Source organism: Panthera onca, chromosome B1 (assembly GCF_046562875.1).
Source record: "Panthera onca isolate mPanOnc1 chromosome B1, mPanOnc1 haplotype 2, whole genome shotgun sequence".
NCBI lineage: Eukaryota > Metazoa > Chordata > Mammalia > Carnivora > Felidae > Panthera > Panthera onca.
In genome coordinates, this window is record NC_138342.1 from 44,211,106 (window position 1) to 44,234,125 (window position 23,020).

At 37.6% G+C, this 23,020-nt stretch overlaps 2 protein-coding genes across 8 annotated transcripts in view; one reads left to right on the forward strand and one right to left on the reverse strand.

The window, feature by feature from the left end:
- The window catches only part of TMEM165 (transmembrane protein 165), a 35,866-nt gene extending 28,899 nt beyond the window's left edge, over positions 1-6,967 (forward strand). The window contains exons 6-7 of the transcript XR_009616383.3: positions 175-367; positions 6,547-6,967. The gene's annotated coding sequence lies outside the window, so the exon portion shown is untranslated. The remainder of the gene's footprint in view (positions 1-174; positions 368-6,546) is intronic.
- Positions 432-23,020, reverse strand: part of CLOCK (clock circadian regulator) — a 127,425-nt gene continuing 104,836 nt past the window's right edge. For 6 of the 7 annotated variants that reach the window (XM_060654978.3, XM_060654984.3, XM_060654979.3 and 3 more), the window contains 4 exons: positions 17,983-18,192; positions 17,002-17,207; positions 12,644-12,890; positions 432-8,236 (listed from right to left, as the gene is read on the reverse strand). In XM_060654978.3, coding sequence (XP_060510961.1) covers positions 8,057-8,236; positions 12,644-12,890; positions 17,002-17,207; positions 17,983-18,192 — 843 coding nt within the window. In that variant the 3' untranslated portion in view covers positions 432-8,056. The remainder of the gene's footprint in view (positions 8,237-12,643; positions 12,891-17,001; positions 17,208-17,982; positions 18,193-23,020) is intronic. The other variant, XM_078446109.2, reaches the window with a different exon arrangement.

Genomic DNA, 23,020 nt, shown 5'->3' on the forward strand with positions numbered 1-23,020 from the left:
ACTGTTTGAACGGAAGTGTAATTACAGGGTAGAAAAACACAGTGTCCACCTGGGAAGATAAAACACTTCAAAGAAATCTCAGCTTGACATCCCTAGACCACACCATCACTCCCCTAATACTGCTTTAGATTATTACAAACAGCAAGCAAGTAATTGCATTCTTTCTTTTCCAAGACCAGAAAGGAGAATTCCCTGTCAGAAAGTAGCTGGTGCCATCACAACCCCGACTGGCAGTGCAGGCAGCCTGGCCCAAGAACTAGCTTAATGCGGGGGTAACAAACAGCATAGCTTTCTGAGGCTCTACCACCTTGTACCAGGACAGAACTACTACTACAAGAATTTGGCAGTTCCGACACGAAGCTACGAGGTAAAAATCGCTAATACAGTTAGACTCCATTGCTGAGTAAAAAGAAAAGAAAATGTCATTGGTGTTGATTTTAAAATATTTAATAGTCTTCCTTTAAAATCCAAAATAATGTGATTCTTAACAAGTTATGTGCCACATAAAGCGGGTGTTATTTTTTGAGAAATGCAGGTGATACTGAAAAACATAGCACTGAGGTATTTTTTATTTTTAAAATTGAGTAAGGAAACAAAGTCTGGATCTAATTATTTTTACATTTACAAAAAAAAAAAAAAAAACGAAAAACAAAACAAAAAAACCAACCGATGCTACTGCTTGGCTCTTTTGTTATGATTTTAGGTTCGGAATACATTACAAAAGTCTACGGGAAAGAGCAATATAATAATAGTACATGTAGTTTTAGAAAACTATGCACATCATAACCTGGAGAAATGATCATACACCAAGAGGCCTGAGTGGAGGTAGGCTAATAAAACATGTTACCTCTTCTCAAAGGACAGCGCTGAAAAACAAGTGCAACCAATTGTAACACCAAATTGAAATGGCAATATTAAGTTGGTAACAAAATGATCCACGTTTTATGTAATATTGTACTTCCAAACACAGCTCATGAAAATCAGCAGAGAACCTAAGATAGCACCATTGAAACCATTCATTATCCCTTCGTGCTTCGGTACAATTTAGGATTGGGGCAGAATACAATACCTACAAGATGTCCATCTCGTTTTTATAAATCAGTTTGGATTTCAATTCAATGTTTGCTTTAGGAAAAGTACGTATTCTTAAGATCAGTTAGCCATGTACATATAGCTCTACCTTTTTGGAAGTTAAGACAATGGGCTACATCTAATTTTTATCTAACACCAAGAACCAAGCAGTAAGGACAGCAATGTCAAGAGTAGCACAACCAAGAACCACACAGAACATTAGAAAGAATTTGGTGTATGTTTTTACAGCTACTAACTGATGTTAACAATTAAAAATTTACAAAGATAAAACTTTTTTGCACTAACTGGTTTCAACACAGCACTGAATGTGACTCATCTTTGGGCTTCCATCTCTACAGAGAGTAAATGTGCAAGTGCCATACTGAGGCCCTTCCCCAACTTACGCCATAGTAAAACAGATTCCAAAATAATTCTAGAATGGTCTAAAGTTACAGCTGTTCTAGCTGACATGGGGGGGAAAAAAAAGACATTTCCTGGCCAACTTTGTTTTGCTTGATGATTGTCTAGGTACATAATACATCAATCTAAGGATAATAGAGCTTTCTCTACTAACTCTTTAGTACTGGCACAACCATTGCCAGCAGTGAATTTGCACCAGTACAGAATAACTCAAAACACACATAAAACATTTGAATGTCATTTTTTAAGCGATGTCACAGTTTGTTTCCTCAGAAATGAAAGCATACATTTGAAACACATTTTCATTTTAAGCCTCAGAGTTAAACATGTTCTACATCATTAAATCCAACTTGTGGCTGACGTGCTTTGGTTATCATTCTCTGAGGGGTCCCGAAAGCTAGATGGTACACGCCGCTGGAGGCCTGTGGGACTCAAGAGCTCCTCGGAGAGCCCTAGAATGGAGAATTCTGTTCCGATGTATACTAGCTAAGAAGTAGCCTCCAACTTGTAGGCTTCAAATGTCCCAACACTACTTGAGTGGCTAGTACTGTGTATGAAGGCTTTGTTTTTGTAGAGCCAAGCAACAGTACCCCAAAGACAGCAAACAGTTTTTGTAGGAGAGTACAGTGCACATACATTGTTCCACCTGTATTTAAGGACTTGAAATGGGTTTTACTATGGATATGATAGTGACAGCCATTCGAAGATGCCGATCTTCTTACTAACATTTCCCCAAATGGACAGAACAGAGGCAATGTGTGCCACTGGTTCTGTCCTACTGGCCTTTGGCTGCATTGGGGAAGTAATCCTATAAAAAGTACCCACAAAATAGAAAAGGCAGCAAGTGAAACTAGAAAAAAGGTTGGAGCTATACAAAGCAGATTTGGAAGGAGTTACCTTTATTTTTTCTTAAATGAGTTGAGAACAGGAGGGAAGTGCCAGGGCATCCTGCTTTGGGCCCTCCACTGCCGTCCTGAAGTAAAACAGATTTGGATTGGCCCAGGGACCGTCCTGGTGAGGGCTGGAGACTGCGCCCCCAGATAGAGGAGCCAGTTCTTTTAAGTAGAAGATTACGAAGCAGAACAAAACAAACCACAAATTAAATACATGACACTGTGAAATCACTCTGATGAGAAAACAACACAGATATTTAAAAATATAAATAAATACATTTAGCCATTTTCATTCAACAAACCCAGAGAACTGCTTTCAAAGCAATTGCCTCTTTAAAATCACGTTCTAAATTCTTCCATAAATACTCACTATTTTGATTGTCACTGAATGCAGCACCTCAGTGTTTGCTGGTGGTGGTGATGGGATTCCACTTCAACAGTCTCTTCATAAACTATATCCTATTTCACTAAACGTTTCCCTAGGAAGACCCAGGCAGCTTACAAAAATATTGTTAAATACTCAAAGCAGAACCTGCAAAGTATTATTTTATTTAAGAAAAACAAGGAATGTAGTGTTAAATTATGACAAGGGGGAAAATATGCAAAACAGTCACATGGAAACAAAGTTTTAATTTTTAAATGTCCACATTTGCTGAATTTCTTGTGAGCTGTTCAATACTGTGTTAAATATCCTGAATTAATAACTAACTATACCAACAAAATTCATCCCCTGTGTTTCCACAGGAGACATATTTAAAATAAGACCAAATTATACTTTTCTTCAACTGAAGTTGTCTTTTTCTCAGTCCTTTTTGTGCAAAAGAGATTATAAGAGCAGTTCAAATGGAAACGCTGAAATGACATGCCAACATTTCAGAGCACATTTAAAACACCCAGAAGAATTCTTGAAATTATCATATTCTAAAATATTATTACCAGTCACTTTTAGGTTAGTTCTATACATCTATTCACACTGATGCAACTGTCCTAGGCCTCTGAAAATAAACAGGCTCATTGGTCTCTTTTGGTGTCCACACGCTAGGCAAGACAGGTTTACAATAGTGTCGAAACGGAACTAGCCATCTACAATCTCCTGACTCCGCCACATTCAGAACCAAAGTCAAAGTTCATTTGGCTACCTTGAAATCACTCCCAGAAACCTGCTACGGTTCACTGGATCTAAACATTTCTCAGAAATGTATCATTTTAAAATTTCACCTAAGTGATGATTTGGGGATCCTTTAGAAATGGTAATGCTTAAGATAATAAACTTTATCAAAATGAATAGTTGCAATAAAGTGCTTGTTACATTTCAAAATGATGCTTTCAGACTGTGGTTATGTTGTTTTCGAAGTGTGTGCTATTCCTACAGAAAGGATCCCCAGGCATGAGAGTTGGGTGGTCTCACCTGTCTCAGAAAGCAGCAGCGCTATCTTTTGGTAGGCTGACGATAGGCACGTTACCCATGCGGATGAGGCTATACTAGTGCTATGGCAAAAGGGGGAGTAAATTAGAAAAGTGGAGGCATGTGGAGGGTTCCTACCATATTCATAGTTATATACAAATATATTAAATATGCTATAAAAATAGTCGACTCTTTTCCTTTGCATTTATTTCAGAAGCTCCTTTTAGAGGAATGCTCACCCAACCCAAACAAACTTAAAAGGGTCTCTCTCTCCAATCGCTAATTAAAATGGCAAGTGCCTTTGTGCTGTTCCTTTTCCACCATTTGAAAATTCCAATCTGCTCACTCCTGGCTAGACTCACTCAGCAATAGTAATATCCAGTGTTTATACCTTCCAACACTGACTCCCAAGGGACTAGGAATAGGATCACAGATATTGGAAAGGTTGGTTATAGACTTGAATGAGTTTCCCACAAATGTCCATCATCAACAAACTCAATCACCAAAGAAATAGAGAAAAAGAAAAAAAGGAGAAACGAGCAATACCAAAGTAAAATGCTATTTGCATTCCACTTTAAAAAAAGGAAAAGGTTTACCTCACTGTAGTGGAAACGTTAGAAATCAAGTTGAATAATATCCAGCTGAAAATAATTTTCACCACTGTGGAGCCGGAGAAAGAGTACTATTTCGAGGGGCCCCTTTCTAAGGCCTCTTGAACAAAGGTTCATCTCCCTTCACTGCAATGCCCTGCATGGAGCTGCACTGCTTCAGTGCCCTTAACTAACTGCAAGCAGACCGCTTTAAGGCAATGACCAAAGACTCTTAGCACTTCTGAAGAATGCAAATAACATTTTCACTCTTCTGCACTAAGTATTCTGTAACCACCTATTCAAAGTCACTGGCATCTTTTATTACTAGTACATTCCTAAACCAGATGTAAGTAACAAAGCGGAGCATGGGACTCGAATTACCCCCTCAGCTAAGGACAGAGTTTGGAGACTGAACAGTAGTATTTACCTATTGCCATCCCCATCCCTCATATTTGCTTTTTCTCCAATATATTCCAACTCAAAAATCAGAGTACTTTTGAGCGTCTGGGTTCTGGTCTGACACCACTCTTAGCAGCAATGGGACTGACCCCCGCAGCCTCGCCTGAAGGGTTTAACAGCACTGGCACCGGGGGCCACCACAGTGCAGAGCAGGGCGACTGCACAGCAGCTCACGTTTTTCCAGATCTTCAATAGTTTGTCACTTAAAAAGTGCCACCCAGAATAAAATGTTTTGTAAGAAAAAATGAATCGCTGTGAGAGTACAGTGGAGGGAAGATGGTGACTTTTAAGTAGCTGAAAGGTGTCTCTATTTGGTATTTTTTCATTACGTAGATTTGGGATTTTAATGAACAACTTTGGCTACAGGAACGAAGAACAGGCAACTGCCCAATCTTCGTCAGAATGCTCAAGTCTCAATTATGGGGGAGGGGCAGGGGCAGCTCTGCAACCCAAGTTCAAGAAAAACTGGGGGCTGGGCGGGGGGGGCGGGGGACGGGACACAGAGGAGCTGAGGCAGTTGGCGCTTACTAGCTCTTCGACAACACTTCATATTGACAGCCAAGGGAACGCAGCTAGCTGTCCCTTTAAATTCAATCAATTCCAAGCAGGGCAAAAATGGGCTGTGAGGAACAACAGGAATTACAAAACATCATTTTGTCTAATTTTCCTTCCCAAATATCTATGAGGATGGAAAATACTTGAAGGGACTGGTAGAGGAGAATGTGAACAGTCTACAGATTTACCTTGTGGCTTGCCTTCTGCTTCGCCTTTGAAGACCTAAGTACACAGTACTCACCGTTCACCATCTTTCCCTTTAAGTACGGTATTTAGAGGATAAATCTTAATAAATTATAGTTCTTCATATCTTTTGTTATCCATACCACTAAATATTGCCAATAAATAAATGAGGCACAACTCAGGTATATGGAATGGCATGGTAAGGTTGAGAAAGGCAATCTGAAAGGGGAGAAAACTAATACTGTTGCCATATTCTACATCAATTTCATCTATGTGTACCTACGCTCAAGTTACATACATATTCTGACAGCTATTCTTGACATTCATGAGGAAGTCAGAAATCTCTTCATCCAGATCATTTAGCTAGAAGAGGAGCTTCTTGATATGTTCATTATTGATTGGTATCCAGTGACACTTCTTTTGTAGAAGGCTAGGTACCAACTTTCTTTGGTTATTTTCTTCTTCAATATGAACTCTCTAATAGATGTGTGGCCAGGTAGAGTTGTCTGTAGAAAGACAAAGTCTATCCTTTTGGGATGATAGCAAAGTGAAGGACAGAAAAGTCATAAGAACGGTCTTGGAAATTCCTCTGACTCCTTTGTCGAGCAATTCTATAGTACAATATTTTCATTGCTCAAAACCTTTTTCAGTTCTGTTACACATTTCCTTTTAAGGTCAATTTTGAGTTAATTACAGCTTGCTATCCTCCCTTCAGTAATAATTTTTGATATTTTAATAAGGTATTCCCATTAATTTTCCTTTGCTCTGTGGTTGTCAATTTAATTATTAGTACCATAAAAGCTCTAAGATGGTTTTTTTATGTATGTAATTTCTGTTGGAATTTATTACCTTTAGAATCTAATATTGCCAAATGAAATCTTAGTTCACGTTTAGAAAGCATGTGAGTTACAATATTCTAGTGTTATAGTAAAGGCAAAGCCAATTCTTACCCCTTCTTTTTTCTTTGTAGGAATATCAAGATCATATATAGAAAACATTTACAGGTAATTCTTAACTGTTCAGCTTTAAAGGAAGATGCTGATTTAGGAAACAATTTTGTGATCACATCAATGACTCTGATAGTGTCAGGATGTCACCTTGTATTTATTTCTAAGTTACTTGTACCTCCAGTCCAAGAGACTCAAAGCAGTCTTCGTGGAAACTTAGGAGAATCATAATGGCACTGACACCCACATGCTGTTAAAAATGTACTAAGGTTTCAAAACTGCTACTGAAACCAGACAATGAATTCAAGATGGTGAGTTATCACCTGAATCAAAATCAAGGCACTATGGGTTTTTTTTTCCCCTCAAATAACCCTGAATCATTTCTGACTAAAAGAAGCATTGAAATTGTGAAGGATAATAAAAAGATTCCAACAAATCCTAAAAGTTAAAATTCCCACCAGTGAGAATGTTAAAAAGTGCCTAAAATCTTTTGTGTGCAAATTTTACTCCTATAACTGAAACATTCTTGAAATTACTTTCAGGCTTATTGAAAACCGTTTACACAACTATTTCCAACTATGAACTATATATCAAAATATGTGACCAAAACTTCCAACCATCTAAAATAAAGCAGTGCAAATCCTATTTTCAAACATAAATGAAAAATAATGAAATAAAGGATATTTCTGAGTAACTTGAAAATCCTGTTGTCTCAATAATTTAACCTGGAAAAAAATATCCATTCCCAGCAGCACATCATACCTCACTGAACAAACTGTGACATCACAGCCAAAGTATGAACAAAAAGCCTTGTGCCCCGGAAAAGTGAGAACACTACCGTGTTGTAAACAAGAGGGGAAACAGAGGATGTACTAGTTTGCACATGGCGTCAGAATCTAAGGAAATATACTCATACTTAAGAGGAGATAATGCTTTCATGCAGCTTACAAAATGTTTTGCTTTCTCTCCTTTTATCCAGACATATACATAGTATTTTTACAGTATCTGTACATAGAGCATTTGAACCACACGACATTCTGAAATTACTATTCAATCATTATCTGAAAAGGGAGAGGGGATGGGGAAGGGGTCTACTGGGTCTACCGAACTGTCTTCATGGCATCGTTGTACGCAAACCCCTGACATGACAGTGGCGTGTCCTCTGTAACACTTGAAAACAGGCACAGAACCACTAAAAGTTACTAACATCGTTAGTGCCTTTCTGATTGACCGGAGGTCATGTTTCATAGCTGAGCTTAACATTTGGCAATCTATCTTTCCATTTGAAAAATAGCTGGGCGAGTAAAACACTGTCAGAATTGGCTATGGCCCCATGATCATCTCCTGCTGGCTGGTATTTAATGTACATCTGTAGCACTAGGCAGCACTTTCCCTGCTAACTAATTCCAGAAACTAGAACACTCAATACTGCATCTTGTGAAACTGCTGGACCTTCTCCTCCTAGTCTCAGATCATCTGAGCAACTCTTAGGGACAACCCCTTCCTCCTGAGATCAGAGAGGAGGGATGTGTGCTACTGTGGTTGAACCTTGGAAGGATCGGTCAAACTGTCAGTCCTGTGCCGATTCAGTTGCTGCTGTTGCTGAGACTGGTGCTGCTGGTGATGTGACTGAGGGAAAGTGCTCTGTTGTAGTGGAAATGCAGCAGAGAGGATAAGCTGAGTCGAAGGATTCCCGTGGAGCAACCTTGAAGTCTAGAAAACAAATGAATTATGCAACATTGCTTTACCCTCGTTATGCTGTCTACATCAAGATTTACTCAAGTTTTCTGCTCTACATAGGGACAGAATCCTTAAATTCCACATAATCTACATCATTTGTACTTTCTCATTTAAAAATAGTATTTTGGAAAATGCTTATGAGGCTTTCCCTGCTTTTGAAAGTACAGAATTTCTTTCTTTAAGGAATCTGAGCTAGATATTTTATGGTAGAGAAAGCAATCTATGTCATGAGACCAACCACACATATTTTTCCTTTTATAAATCCTAAAGACCACAATTTTAGACAGTAAAATGTAAGCATAGGCAGGAACATACGAAACATACACTCTGGGGTCAAAGAGACAGTGCCTCTGCAGTCTGTTCAGTTGGTTGTGGCGGCACGTCAGTAGCCCAGAGCATGGGCCACCGGGTTCAAACTCTGGCTAACCCACTTGCTAGACTGTGTGACTTGTTCAAACTATTTACTTCTTTGGGACTCGGTTTCATTTACAAAATTAAGATAATCACAGTGCCTCCATACTGAGTTTTTATGAAGATTAAATATTAACATTAGTGTTATTTAAAAGTACCAGAAAAACGAAGGCAAAATTAGACACTTAAGTCTTATATGTAGCAGTGTGGTGTAAAAACCAACCAACCAATCACACGAGGGCACAGGATCTGAAATCAGAAGCCTTCAATTTGAGTTGTGCTCTGCCATTTATTAGCTGTGTAACCCTGGGCAAGTCTCAACTCCGTGAGCCTCTTTCTTTCACCTGATTTCTATTTCTGGTTATACAAAGGAAATTAGCCCAAAGAAAGTGAAGTTTTAAATGAATTTTCTCAGTCTTACTGACAACACACCTTGATGCAGCGCTCCTAATCTAAACATATGATGGGAGATTTTTGCAAATGTATATAAAGGACACCTGTGCGCGCGCACACACACACACACACACACACACACACACACACACACACACACAGGTCTTTGAACCCTACACTTTGCCAAGGACCTAGAAAAACTTCTTTTTCTCTTATTTAGAAAAAGTTTTTGTAACATAAAGAGCTCAGGATATTTGTGAGTCTTACAGGATTACAACAGAGGCGTATTTGGAACCTGGTGTTATATAATCAGAAAAGCCAAATTGTGTATTTACTATCTACATAGAGGTGCATTTCTAAAGGGTATTGTCTACCTTATTTCTTCAGGGGTCCCATGTCTTTGGGATACTTTTTTCAGAAGGGAGGGATAAGAGAATGCTTTTTATTTATTTATTTTTGGGGGGCGGGGCAGGTTAATTTGTTTTAATTCCAGTATAGTTAACATAGAGTGTAATACTAGGTTAGCGATAGTGGTTCAACACTTCCATACAACACCTGGTATTCATCACAAGTGCACACTCCTTAACCCCCGTCACCTATTTCCTCCCCCCAACCACCTCCTCTCTGGTAACCATCAGTTGGTTCTCTATAGTTAAGAGTCTATTTCTTGGTTTGCCTCTTTCTTTATTCATTTGCTCATTTGTTTCTTAAATTCCACATACAACTGAAATCATATGGTATTTGCATTTCTCAGTCTGACTTGTTTCACTTAGCATTATACTCTCTAGTACATCTATGGTATTGCGAATCACAAGATTTCATTTTTTTCATGGCTGAATAATATTCAATTGTGTACACACACACACACACACACACACCTTCTTTATTCATTCATCTATTGATGGACAGTTGGGCTGCTTCCATAATTTGGATATTGTAGATAATGCTGCAGTAAACACAGGGGTGCAAATATCCTTTCAAATTAGTATTTTTGTCTTAAGTGTTTTTACTTTATTTTTTTAATGTATTTATTTAAATTCAAATTAGTTAACATACAGTGTAGTATTGGTTTCAGGAGTAGAACCCAGTGATTCATAACTTAAGTATAACACCCAGTGCTCATCCCAACAAGTGCCCCCCTTAATGCTCATCCCCAACCTACCTCCTCTCCAGCAACCCTCAGTTTGTCTTCTGTACTTTAAGAGTCTCTTATAGTTTGCCTCTCTGTTTTTATCTTATTTTTCCTTCCCTTCCCATATGTTCATCTGCTGGGTTTCTTAAATTCCACAGATGAGTGAAATCGTATTTGTCTTTCTCTGACTTATTTCACTTAGCATAATACACTCTAGTTCTACCCATGTTGTTGCAAATGGCAAGACTTCATTCTTTTTCATCGCTGAGCAATATTCCATCGTATATAGTTATATATATACCACATCTTCTTTATCCATTTGTCAGTCGATGGACATTTGGGCTTTTTTCATAATTTGGCTATTGTTGATAGTGCTGCTATAAACATTGGGGTGCACATGCCCCTTCGAATCAGCATTTCTGTACCCGTTGAAAAAATGCCTGGTAGTACAACTACTGGGTCATAGGGAAGTTCTATTTTTAATTTTTTAAGGAACCTCCATACTGTTTTCCAGAGTGGTTGCACCAGTTTGCATTCCCACCAGCAGTAAAAAAGGAACCCCTTTCTCCGCATTCCTGCAAACATCTGTTGTTTCCTGAGTTGTTAATTTTAGTCATTCTGACAGGTGTGAGGTGGTATCTCATTATGGTTTTGATTTGTATTTCTCTGATGATGAGTGATGTTGAGCAGATTTTCATGTGTCTGTTAGTGACATGGATATCTGGAAGAAGTGTCTATTCATGTCTTCTGCTAATTTCTTCACTGGCTTATTTTTTTGGGGGGGGGGGTGTTGAGTTTGAGAAGTTCTTTATAGATTCTGGATACTAACCCTTTATCTGACACATCATTTGCAATACCTTCTCCCATTTTGTCGGTTGCCTTTTAGTTTTGTTGATGGTTTCTTTCGGTGTGCAGAAGGTTTTATCTTGATGAGGTCCCCATAGTTCATTTTTGCTTTTATTTCCCTTGCCTCCAGAGACATGTCTAGTAAGAAGTTGCTACGGCTGAGGTCAGAGAATGCTTGTTCTTTTAAGGACTCTTGTTCCCTAACAGATTTAGAAGACTGGGACCTTAAGGCAAGTTCTCTCCTTTTTTAAGGTTTTGCTCAATTCTCATTGAATATTATTTCCTCTAGATAATAGTTTATAACTTGTTATAAGTTCTTGTTATTAATTCACTTATAACAATAACTAGCCTAGTCATTAACAGCTACAGTATGGGCTTTAAGATCTACAGGACTGTCAGTATGACTCAGACATTTAGGCAACTAACCTTAAGTTTTAGCTTTCCATATCACCAGGTTAAGAACTCTACGTGCACCGTAACACGGGTGATAAATTAATAATGTGTTTATGCCTGAGTATACAATACTGAATCTTCTAATCACACCATATATTGTGGAATCCTAAAATTGATGATATGGTATGTATGTGGCTGGCCTACATGGAATGGTCTCCAGCACAAATCTAGGCTAGCCTACATTCAGAATTGCTCCCCTTAGGCAAGAAGGGAAAAAGCTGGATTTCCAGAAGTCATAATCTGCTACTGTGCACTCCACTGAGAGTACTGAGGTCCAGGAATTTATCCTGAAATCCCAGCTAACCCTACGTAACTTTCTTCCATATCCATTAGATAAGCATATATCCAGGTATCTATTGAGATACATGAGAAGATATGTGTCTACATTTTGGCTGATCTGAGTGTTTGCTACATTAATCAAGACAGTGCTGATAAATTTCAGCTCGTTATGTGCCTTGTAACTATGTTCAGTGATTTACATGTACTGTTTACCCATGAGATATCAACTATTAGCACTTCCATATTATAGATGAATTTTGGTAAATAACCTACCAAAGGTCACACAGTATATGGTACAGCAGTGACTCAGTCTCAGGGCAGCCTGACTTTAGAGCCCAAGCTCTCAATTATGACATACACAGCCCTCCACAGTATTTCTCCTGATATTAATTTACAACCAAAAAATCATTGTAAAATTTAATCCAACATAATAATTCAAGATAATGGCTATAACTTTTTTTTTTTTTTTAAATCCCTGTTGACATGCCTGCCCTGTAGAGTAGAGCATAGAATCTGATGGGCTGCTTACAAGGAAGAAAGAAAGGTGTCTGGTGAATTCTAGAAACTCTAGCCAGACAGAACTCTATATAAAGTGGCTTGATGTGTCGGTGGGCAGCAAGTAGCTCCTTATTTCTATCCAGTAGTTCAGAGAACTGGCCATGTCCACAGCAGTGCTAGAAGTCTTCCAGAGACCAGACAAGGGAAGAAATGATAGCTAGCTGGACAAGCTTTCTGTCCTTCCAGAGATTTAATTTGTACAATAAGCTTGTATGGATTTTTCGGATGATTTACAAAACTTCTCTTAATGTCTAATTTCATTATATGAAAGTAAGTGGGCTTGGGAGAGCTCCCATGGGCAAAATTACCTGTAAAAACTGCTGTGGTGGTTGGGTCAGCGGAGCCTGAGAAGGTTGCTGAACTGAAGCAAGCGGCTGTTCCTGGGAGTTCTGCTGCTGTGTGGCTGGCAGTGCCTGTGGCTGCTGCTGCTGGGTAGCAAACGTAGGGTAGGCAGTCACCACCTGCCCCATGAGCATTGTGCTGGGTACCATGACCGCCCCACAAGCTACAGGAGCAGTTACTAATTTGGTCACAAGCTGCTGACCTTGAGAAAATCTGTTAAGAGGAAATAAAGAGAAGAAGGGAAGTCAGAAAGATAAAGTATTCATTATAAAAGGCAGTGAGGTGAATACTTCTTTAATACCCAGTGATATTGCCAGTTTAGATTTTTAAAAGCTTTACGTTCCAATTTTGTTTCATGTTTTTAAAGATTCCTCCTGGGGCACCAGTAAAACAAAAATGTATAAGCAAAATGAAATGATCACAAAGCAAATACAAAGTTTCTGGATATCCATGTGCAAAAGAATAAAGTTGGGCCTTTACCTTACCCCACATACAAAAATTAACTCAAGAGTGGATTAAAGCACTAAACATAAGGGCTACAAGCATGAAACTCTTAGGAAAGAAAACAGGGGGAAAGTTTCATGACATTGGATTGGGCAATGATTTCTCAGATGTGACACTCAAAAGCACAGGCACCAAAAGAAAAAAAACAGATAAACTGGATATTAAAATTAAAAACTTCCATGCATCAAAGGACACTATAGTATCAACACAGAGAAAGAGAAACCCACAGAGTGGAAGAAATTATTTGTAAATCATATCATCTGATAAGGGGTAATAACTAGAATATATAAAGCAATCCTACAACAAACAATCTGATTAAAAAATGGGCAAGTATCTTGAATAGACGTTTTTGTAAAGAAGAAATAAACGGTCAGTAAGCAAATGAAAAGATGCTCAATGTCACTAATCATAAGGGAAATGTGAATCACTTCACTTGCACCAGGATGACTATGATAAAACAAACAAAATAACTAGTGTTGGTGAAGATATGGAGAAGTTGGGATACACACTGCTGAGAGGAATGTAAAATAGTGCAGCTCCTATGGAAAACAGATGGACTATTGCTGAAAAAATTAAGTACAGAATCACCACATGATCCAGCAATTCCATTTCTGAGCATATGCTCGAAAGAACTGAAAGCAGGATCTCAGATATTTGTACACAAATATCTGTTCACAGCAGCATGATTCAAAACAGCCAAAAGATGGATGCAACCCAACTATCCATCGATGGGTAACAAATAAAATGTGGTATATTCATACAACAGAATATTATTTACCCTGAAAAAGGAATAAAATTCTACCACACACCACAACACAGACAAACCGTGAGGACACTGTGTCAAGTGAAATAAACCAGTCACAAAAGACATGCACTGTATGATCCCATTTGTGTGAGGTATCTACAGTAGTGAAACTCATAGACTTATGTGCTTAGAAAGCAGAAGAGTGGCTTCTAGGAGCTACAGGGTAGAAGCAATGGGGAATTATTGTTCAATGGGTACAGAGTTTCAGTTTGGGAAGAAGAAAAAAGTTCTGGAGACTGATGGTAGTGATGTTCACAACAGTATGCATGTACCCAATGAACTGTTGAAACAGTTAACATGTTTTATGTATATTTTACCACAATGAAAAAAGTTTTAAACCTGTTTAAAAAATACCTTTTTTCTTTTTATAAAATTACTAGGTACTTGCGAGTCCGATATATGTGTCCTCCGAAATGCACATTATTTTGCTAACCATGGATAAACTTACAGCTAAGCTATCATAAGGGATTTCTAAAAATCTCCCTAGTTTACAGAAGACATTTACACTGCAAATTGTATCTTATAAACATAAATGAAAATTAAATGACATTCCAACAGTGAATAAAAGTACCATCAATTTATACATTTATCAATGCAGTATAGTACTTACCATATTAGAAGTCACTAACATTCACTCCCTTCCCACCTTCCTTCTTCTATTTTAAAAATAATAATAATAAAAACCCTGGTACCTGTTCAGGGAATAACATTATTTCTATTTGCCTCTTCTGTGAAATGAAGTTAGCTTCTCACATTGGTCACTACAGCAAGAAAACTGAGCTAAGCCTCTCCTGGGAAAGGAGCATAACTGCACTTATAAACTGAGGAAAGTACATAACGGTGTCCAACTTAGTACAAATGCACTTTATTATTTATGTGGTCTCCACAAGACAAAACCTATTTTTTTTGTTTTTGTTTCCTTTTCTTTTAAATTTATTTCAATTTTAGTTAACATAAAGTGCAATAATTGGTTTCAGGAGTAAAATTCAGTGATTCATCACTTACATACAACATCCAGAATCTATTTTTGAATCCATACCATATCTTTAAAATAAAACAACTCTTTTTTATGTATACTTCAGGACCAAATGTATTATTCAATGCAAAAAATATGTAAAAAAGAACAAAATATTTACATATGAAGAATGATGCCCAAAGAAAAAGTAACATTTGGAAAGTGTTTTAGGCACAGAAGTATTAAATCCTCAATTCTCTGTAAATCTTAAAAGAAATTAAAATCTGAATTGCCCAAACTGCTCACTGATAAAATGTGATGAGAATACTTCATCCATCTCTGGCACCAAAAGACATTCTTCAATCTACTTATGCTTAACTATCACTTCTGTGGCTTTGTATATATTGTTCCCTGAGCTGAGAACACCCTCCTGAGACTCCCTATCACATGTACACCCACAGCCAAGCTCTTTAAGACTCACGCCAAGTACCTCCTCTGTGAAGTTTGCCTTGACCACACTCTTCTCTTCACCTGTTTGCCTCAATCTATAAACCTGCTCACTTCCTCTTTCTAAAGACCTAAGCAGAAGTATTTATCATACAGTAATACTGATTTAACTTTTTATGGCTTCCTAGTCTGATCATTCTCGAGATGAGGAATGTACCAGCCATACTCACTTTAGTAGGCACTCAAATGTTCGCTGAAATATATATTTTCCCCTCAAAAAAAAAAAAAAAAAAAAGAGGTTCTACAAGTAGTTGCTAAACTGTATCCTCCAAAATGCACATCAGCATTCTAGACTAATGAAATTTTCCTCAGGCTTTAAAACGAACCCTCTAGATTTCTATGGAGCACATTCATAACATCTCCTTTCAGAATGTCAGACCTAAAAGTTGGACTTAACTTCAGGAACTAAGTTCCAAAGAGAAGCAAGTTCTCCCTGCTCTCACTGCCTCTGTGATCCTGCAGCTTCTTTACTCTCTGGAAATTATTGGATTTTAACAAAATCTATTACACAGTGTGATACAACAATAAAATTATAAAAGCAGCAGCCTACTTGTATTACAGTAAAATAAGTAAAAAATAAAAAATATTTTAAATAGAAGTTTTAAGACTATAGAGACCCTATAGTCATTAAAACATAGTTTCCCAATATATGAAATAATGATATTTCTTCAAAATACTTGCTTTTTGTTGTTGTTGTTTCTTTTGGGAGAGCGAGCGAGAGTGCGCGTGCTAGGGAGAGGGGGAGGGGAAAGGGAGAATCTTAATCCATGCTCAGTGTGGAGCCTGACACAGGGCTCAATCCCAAGACCCTGGAATCATGACCTGAGCCAAAATCAAGAGTTGGATGCCCAACTGAGCCACCCAGGTGCCCCCAAAATATTTGTTTCTAAGTCAGCTATTTGGACTGCCTACTAAAATAAGTCATGAATGGCTATTTTTCTAGAATGACCCACAAATGTTTAGTGTGCTTTTGAAATCAGACACCAAAGCTAAAATTCAGAAACTGCTCATCACCCCCTTTGCTACCTATAAGCCTTTGACCAAATTACTATAAACTCACTTTTTTCTTATCTGGGAAATAACAGACCCTAATACACATTTAAATAAAAAAAAGAGTTAAATGAGATAGTGTATTTTGAGCACCTAGTACAGTACTCAAAAAACTCAAGAAAGGTAAATTAATTTTATTCCATGACATACATCAACTATGCTAGTATCCACCCTAACCCCTGTTACTGCCTGAAAACTCAACATTTGTACTACAATGATGAAAGTTTCAGAGTGATACAAACCCTGCCACAAATCTTCTATAACCGTATGCCGTAGATGCTGGATTCTATAATATTTGGTAGAACATTTCTGGACCAAGAACAAAACTTGTTGTTGTCCGTTTATTATAAAGTCCTTAAACAATGAACATAATCTGCAATTTTATTTCAAATTCAAGAACTCTGGTGGGAGTTAGCTACAAACTGTTTTTTCAAATCAAATTACTGTTTTTTAACTAATCAATTTTTACAACTTTGTAAAAACTCATGAAATATGACAACTACCTGATCTGTCTGTCCTGAGTGAATGTAGTTACAGCAGTGCTCTGGGTACTGTTCTGTGGCATGCTAGATGGAATCTGGACCATGCTTCCGGCTGCCGGCTGTGAGATCACCATAGTGTTATAGAGCGGAGTGGTGAGTGTGCTCTGTGTCTGACTAGGAAGCGAGGTTTGTTGACTGTGCCCACTCAGTACATTTTGTTGACTCTGCTAGAAAACAGAAGATTTTACAGATAAATTAAATGAAAACATTTTTTCAGTAAATATACATACACTATTAGCATCATTCTAACAATAGCTGGCAAGAAAAGAAGAGGCAGGACTTGTTACTCTGGGAGAAATCTAATACAAAGGAAAAAGACTTATAGTAACTGAGAATGAATTAGTCTTCAATCCTTGCTTGAATACAAGGTATGATTTTAGAAAAGGAGCATGATCTTAACAGGGATGAAATAAAATATAGACGAGCAATTTCTGTTAAATGCCCAAAGTGAGTGACTAACATTAGACATCTTTATAGATTTCATTTGAAGAATTGGGATTTATAGTCACAGATGTATAACAATTACCTGCATCAAATTTCCTGGAATTTATATGAAATTTCTTAGAATATTGATTAAACTATCACTGTGCCCCAACTATAAAATTTTTAAATGTCAAAATACCGAAAGCATTTAACATCAACAATTTAACAATTTTGTACCAAATATTTTAATGATCACCCTCAAAAATAAAATCCTATTATTTTATTTATTTATTTTTAAAGTAGACTCCAAGCCCAAGGTGAGGCTTGAACTCACAACCCTGATATCATGAGACAATACGGTCTTACTGGTTGAACCAGCCAGGAGCCCCTAAACTAAACTTTCTAATTATTACTGTTAAAATATGGAATTATTCGAGATAGAGCTTCATTTTTGTTTCAGCAATAGCATACATTTCAATCACTGAGCACTCCATAACCCACTATACTTGATATCATTACCTGACTTGATGTACTTTGTAAAGTCTGCTGTTGTATCATATGCTGAGTTGTGCCAATGTGTCCGGTATTCATTCCACTCTGAATTTGGTTGGTTTGAACGACCTGGCCCTGCATACTTATAGGTGCAAGTTGCTGGATGTTAGATGAATTTCCAGAAGAAAGTTGAACAGAACCAAAATTCAAACCAGGGGTTGACTGCTGTAAAAACATCTTCAGAAATAAAGATCACATTGTACCGTGAGATCATGACCTGAGCCAAAGTCAGACACTTAACCAACTGAGCCACCTAAGCATTCCTACAAATTAAGTTTTAAAAGCAAATATCAGGATGGTCTAAGTCATTCTGAATGAATTAGCAATAAATACAGAATAAAACATAATTCATATTCATTCTTCCAGTTATCCTAACTCTATCATGTTTCCAATTGTCAGAAAAAAGTGTTATAAATTTCAAAACCTCTACTTGTTTGAACACTTTACATGTTGGGGACCATTTGTTTCATCAGATGACATTACCCTAGCTCAGTGCTACTCAAGGCCTATGGACCGGAAGAGATCCAACATGGTGGAGAAGTAGGGGGACCTGAAATTCCCTCATCCCTCAAACACAGCAGTATTGAGGCCAAAGGACTTTGAATTCCAAGAGTCCGGGCTGCATAGTGACAAAGATGTCTCCAGGGACCCACAGGGACACCTAGCGGGCCACAGGGCTACTTCAGCAAACAAATCAAAGCACACCTAGTGGAGGGTCCAAAACATGACTACAAGTAGGGAGATAAAGCAACCAGAATCACAACAACAGAGAACAAATAACACACTCGAAAAAACACCTCCTGAAGGGCCAGGCTCTGGATAGTGTATGACCCCTCTTTAATATAGTAGTGCTCCCAGGTGCAGGCCACATAAGTTTTAAAACACATCAGGGACAGAAAACTAGCCAAAATGATGAAACGGAAGAATTCCCCTCAAAAGAAATTCCGGGAAGAAATGACTGCTAAAGAATTGACCAAAACAGATATAAACAATATAACTAAACAAGAATTTAGAATAATTGTCATAAAATTCATCTCTGGGCTTGAAAAAAGCATAGACAGAACACACAGAAGACAGAACACAGCAGAGAATCTACTGCTGCAGAGATGAAGGGACTAAAAAACAGTCATGATGAATTAAAAAATGTTGTAAATGAGGTGCAAAATAAACTAGAGGCGGTAACAGCAAGGATTGAAGAGGCAGAGGGGAGAATAGGTGAAATAGATAAAATTGTGGAAAAAGATGAAGCTGAGAAAGAAAAAAATTCTGGACCACAAGCAGTGAATTAGAGAACTAAGTGACTCAATGAAATGGAACAATATTTGTACCACGGGAGTTCCAGAAGAAGAAGAGAGAGAAAGGGGCCAAAGGTGTGTTTGAACAAATCACAGCTGAGAACTTCCCCTATCTGGGGAAGGAAACAGACATTGAAATCCAGGAGGCACAGAGAACTCCCTTCAGATGTAACTTGAATCAATCTTCTGCATGACATATCATAGTGAAAGTGGCTAAATACAAAGATAAAGAGAGATTTCTGAAAGAAGCTAGGGACAAATGGGTCTTAACCTACAAGGGTAGACACATAAGGGTAGTAGGAGACCCATCTACTGAAACTTGGCAGGCCAGAGGGGAGTGGCAGGAAATGTTCAATGTGCTGAATAGGAAAAATATGCAGCCGAGAATCCTTTATCCAGCAAGCCTGTCATTCAGAATAGCAGGAGAGATAAAGGTTTTACCAGACAAACAAAAACTGAAGGAATTCATCACCACTAAACCAGCCCTACAAGAGATCCTAAGGGGGACTGTGAGTGCAATGTTTTGCAAAGACCACAAAGGACCAGAGAAATCATTACAAGCATGAAACCTACAGCTAACACAATGAGTCTAATCCATATCTTTCAATAATAACACTGAATGTTAATGGACTAAATGCTCTTATCAAAAGACATAGGTTATCAGAATGGATAAAAAAAACAAGATCCATCTATTTTCTGTCTACAAGAGACCCATTTTAGACCTGAGGACACCTTCAGATTGAAAGTGAGGGGATGGAAAACCATCTATCATGCTACTGGAAGTCAAAAGAAAGCTGGAGTAGCCATACTTATAGTAGACAAATTAGATTTTCAACTAAAGGCTGTAACGAGATGAAGAAGGGCCTTATGTATAACTACAAGGTCTACCCTTCAAGAAGAATTAATAATTATAAACGCTTATGCAATGAATTCGGAAGCACCCAAATATATAAAACAATCAATCACAAACATAAGCAATCTTATTGGTAAGAATGTGCTAATTGCAGGGGACTTTAATACTCCACTTACAACAATGGACAGATCACCCAGACAGAAAATCAACAGAAACAATGGCCCTTAATGATACAATGGACCAGATGGACTTGACAGATATATTCAGAACTTTTCATCCTAAAACAGCAGAATATACATTCTTCACAAGTGCACACAGAACATTCTCAAAACAGATCACTTACTGGGTCACAAAACAGCTCTTGATAAATATAAAAGAATTGAGTTAATACCATGCACAGTTTCCGATCACAATGCTATGAAACTTGAAACCAACCACAGGAAAAAGTTTGGAAAACCTCCAAATGCATGGAGGTTAAAGAACATCCTACTAAAGAATGAATGGGTCAACCAGGCAACTAAAGAAGAAATTAAAAAATATATGGGAACAAATGAAAATGAAAACACAACAGTCCAAACCCTTTGGGATACAGCAAAGGTAGTCCTAAAAGGAAAATACACTGCAATCCAGGTCTATCTCAAGAAACAAGAAAAATCCCAAATACAAAATCTAACAGCATACCTAAAGGAACTAGAAGCAGAACAACAAAGAGACCCCAAGGCCACCAGAAGAAGAGAAATAACAAAGATCAGAGCAGAAATAAACAATACAGAATACAAAAAAACCAGCAGAACGGATCAATGTAACTGAGTTGGTTTTTTGAAAAAATAAGCGAAATTGATACATCCCTAGCCAGACTTCTCAAAAAGAAGAGAGAGGACCCAAACAGATAAAATCACAAATGAAAGAGGAGAGATCACAACCAACACCACAGACATACAAACAATTATTAGAGAATACTATGAAAAATTATATGCCAACAAACTGGATAATCTGGAAGAAATGGATAAATTCCTAGACACTCACTCACATAGTACCAAAACTCAAACGAGAAGAAATAAAAAATTTGAACAGACCCATAAGTAGTGAAGAAATTGAATCAGTTATTAAAAATCTCGCATTAATTAAGAGTCCTAGGCCAGTTGGCTTCCCAGGGGAATTCTACCAGACACTTAAGAGCAGAGTTAATACCTATTCTCAAGCTGTTCCAAAATATAGAAATGGAAAGAAACTTCTGGACTCATTCTAGGAAGCCAACATTATCTTGATTCCCAAACCAGACAGAGACCCCACAAAAAAGGAGAATTACAGGCCAGTATCTCTGATGAACATGGGTGCAAAAATCCTAAACAAGATACTAGCAAATTGAACTCAACAGCACATAACAAGAATTATTTACCATGATCAAGTGGGATTCACTCCTGGACTGCAGGGCTGGCTCAATATTCACAAATCAATGTCATATATCACATTAATAAAGGACAAGAACCATATGATCTGTCAACAGATGCAGAAAAAGCATTTGACAAAATACAGCATCCTTTCTTAATAAAAACCTTCAAGAGAGTCAGGTTAGAAGGAATATACCTTATCATAAAAGCCATAGATGAAGGCCCACAGCTAATATCATTCTCAATGGGGAAAAACTGAGAGCTTTCTCCCTGAGATCAGGAACACGACAAGGATGTTCACTCTCACCACTGTTGCTTAACATAGTGTTAGAAGTCCTAGCACAAACAATCAGACAACAAAACGAAATAAAAGGCATCCAAATTGACAAAGAAGTAGTCAAACTTTCGCTTTTGGCAGATAGGATACTCTACATGGAAAACCTGAAAGACTCCACCAAAAGGCTGCTAGAACTGATTCATGAATTCAGCAAAGTTGCGGGGTACAAAAATCGATGTACAGAAATTGCCTGCATTTCTATACACCAATAACAAAGCAACAGAAAATCAAGAAATCGATCCCATTTATAATTGCACCAAGAACCATAAAATATCTAGGATAAACCTAACCAAAGATGTAAAGGATCTGTATGCTGAAAACTATAGAAAACTTATGAAGGAAACTGAAGACACAAAGAAATGGAAAAACATTCCATGCTCATGGATTAGAAGAATAAATATTGTTAAAATGTCAATACTACCCAAAGCAATCTACAATCAAATGCAATCCCAATCAAAATTGCACTGGCATTCTTCTCAAAGCTAGAACGAACAATCCTAAAATTTGTATGGAAGCACAAAAGACACTAAATAGCCAAAGTAATGTTGAAAAGGAAAACCAGAGCTGGAGGCATCACAAACCCAGACTTTAGCCTCTACTACAAAACTGTAATCATCAAGACAGTATAGTCATTGGCACAAAAACAGACACATAGACCAATGGAATAGAATAGAGAACCCAGAAGTGGACCCACAAATGTATGGCCAACTAATCTTTGACAAAGCAGGAAAGAGTATCCAATGGAAAAAAGATAGTCTCTTTAGCAAATGGTGCTGGGAGAACTGGACAACAACATGCAGAAGAATGAAACTAGACCACTTTCTTACAGAATACACAAAAATAAATTCAAAATGGATGAAAGACCTCAATGTGAGACAGGAAACCATCAAAACCTTAGAGGAGAAAGCAGGCAACAATCTCTTTGACCTCAGCCGCAACTTTTTGTTCAATAAGTCTCCAGAGGCAAGGGAAATAAAAGCAAAAATGAACTATTGAGACTTCATCGAGATAAAAAGCTTCTGCACTTCAAAGGAAACAATCAACAAAACTAAAAGGCAACCGACAGAATGGGGAAAGATATTTGCAAATGATGTATTGGATAAAGGGTTAATACCCAAAATCTACCAAA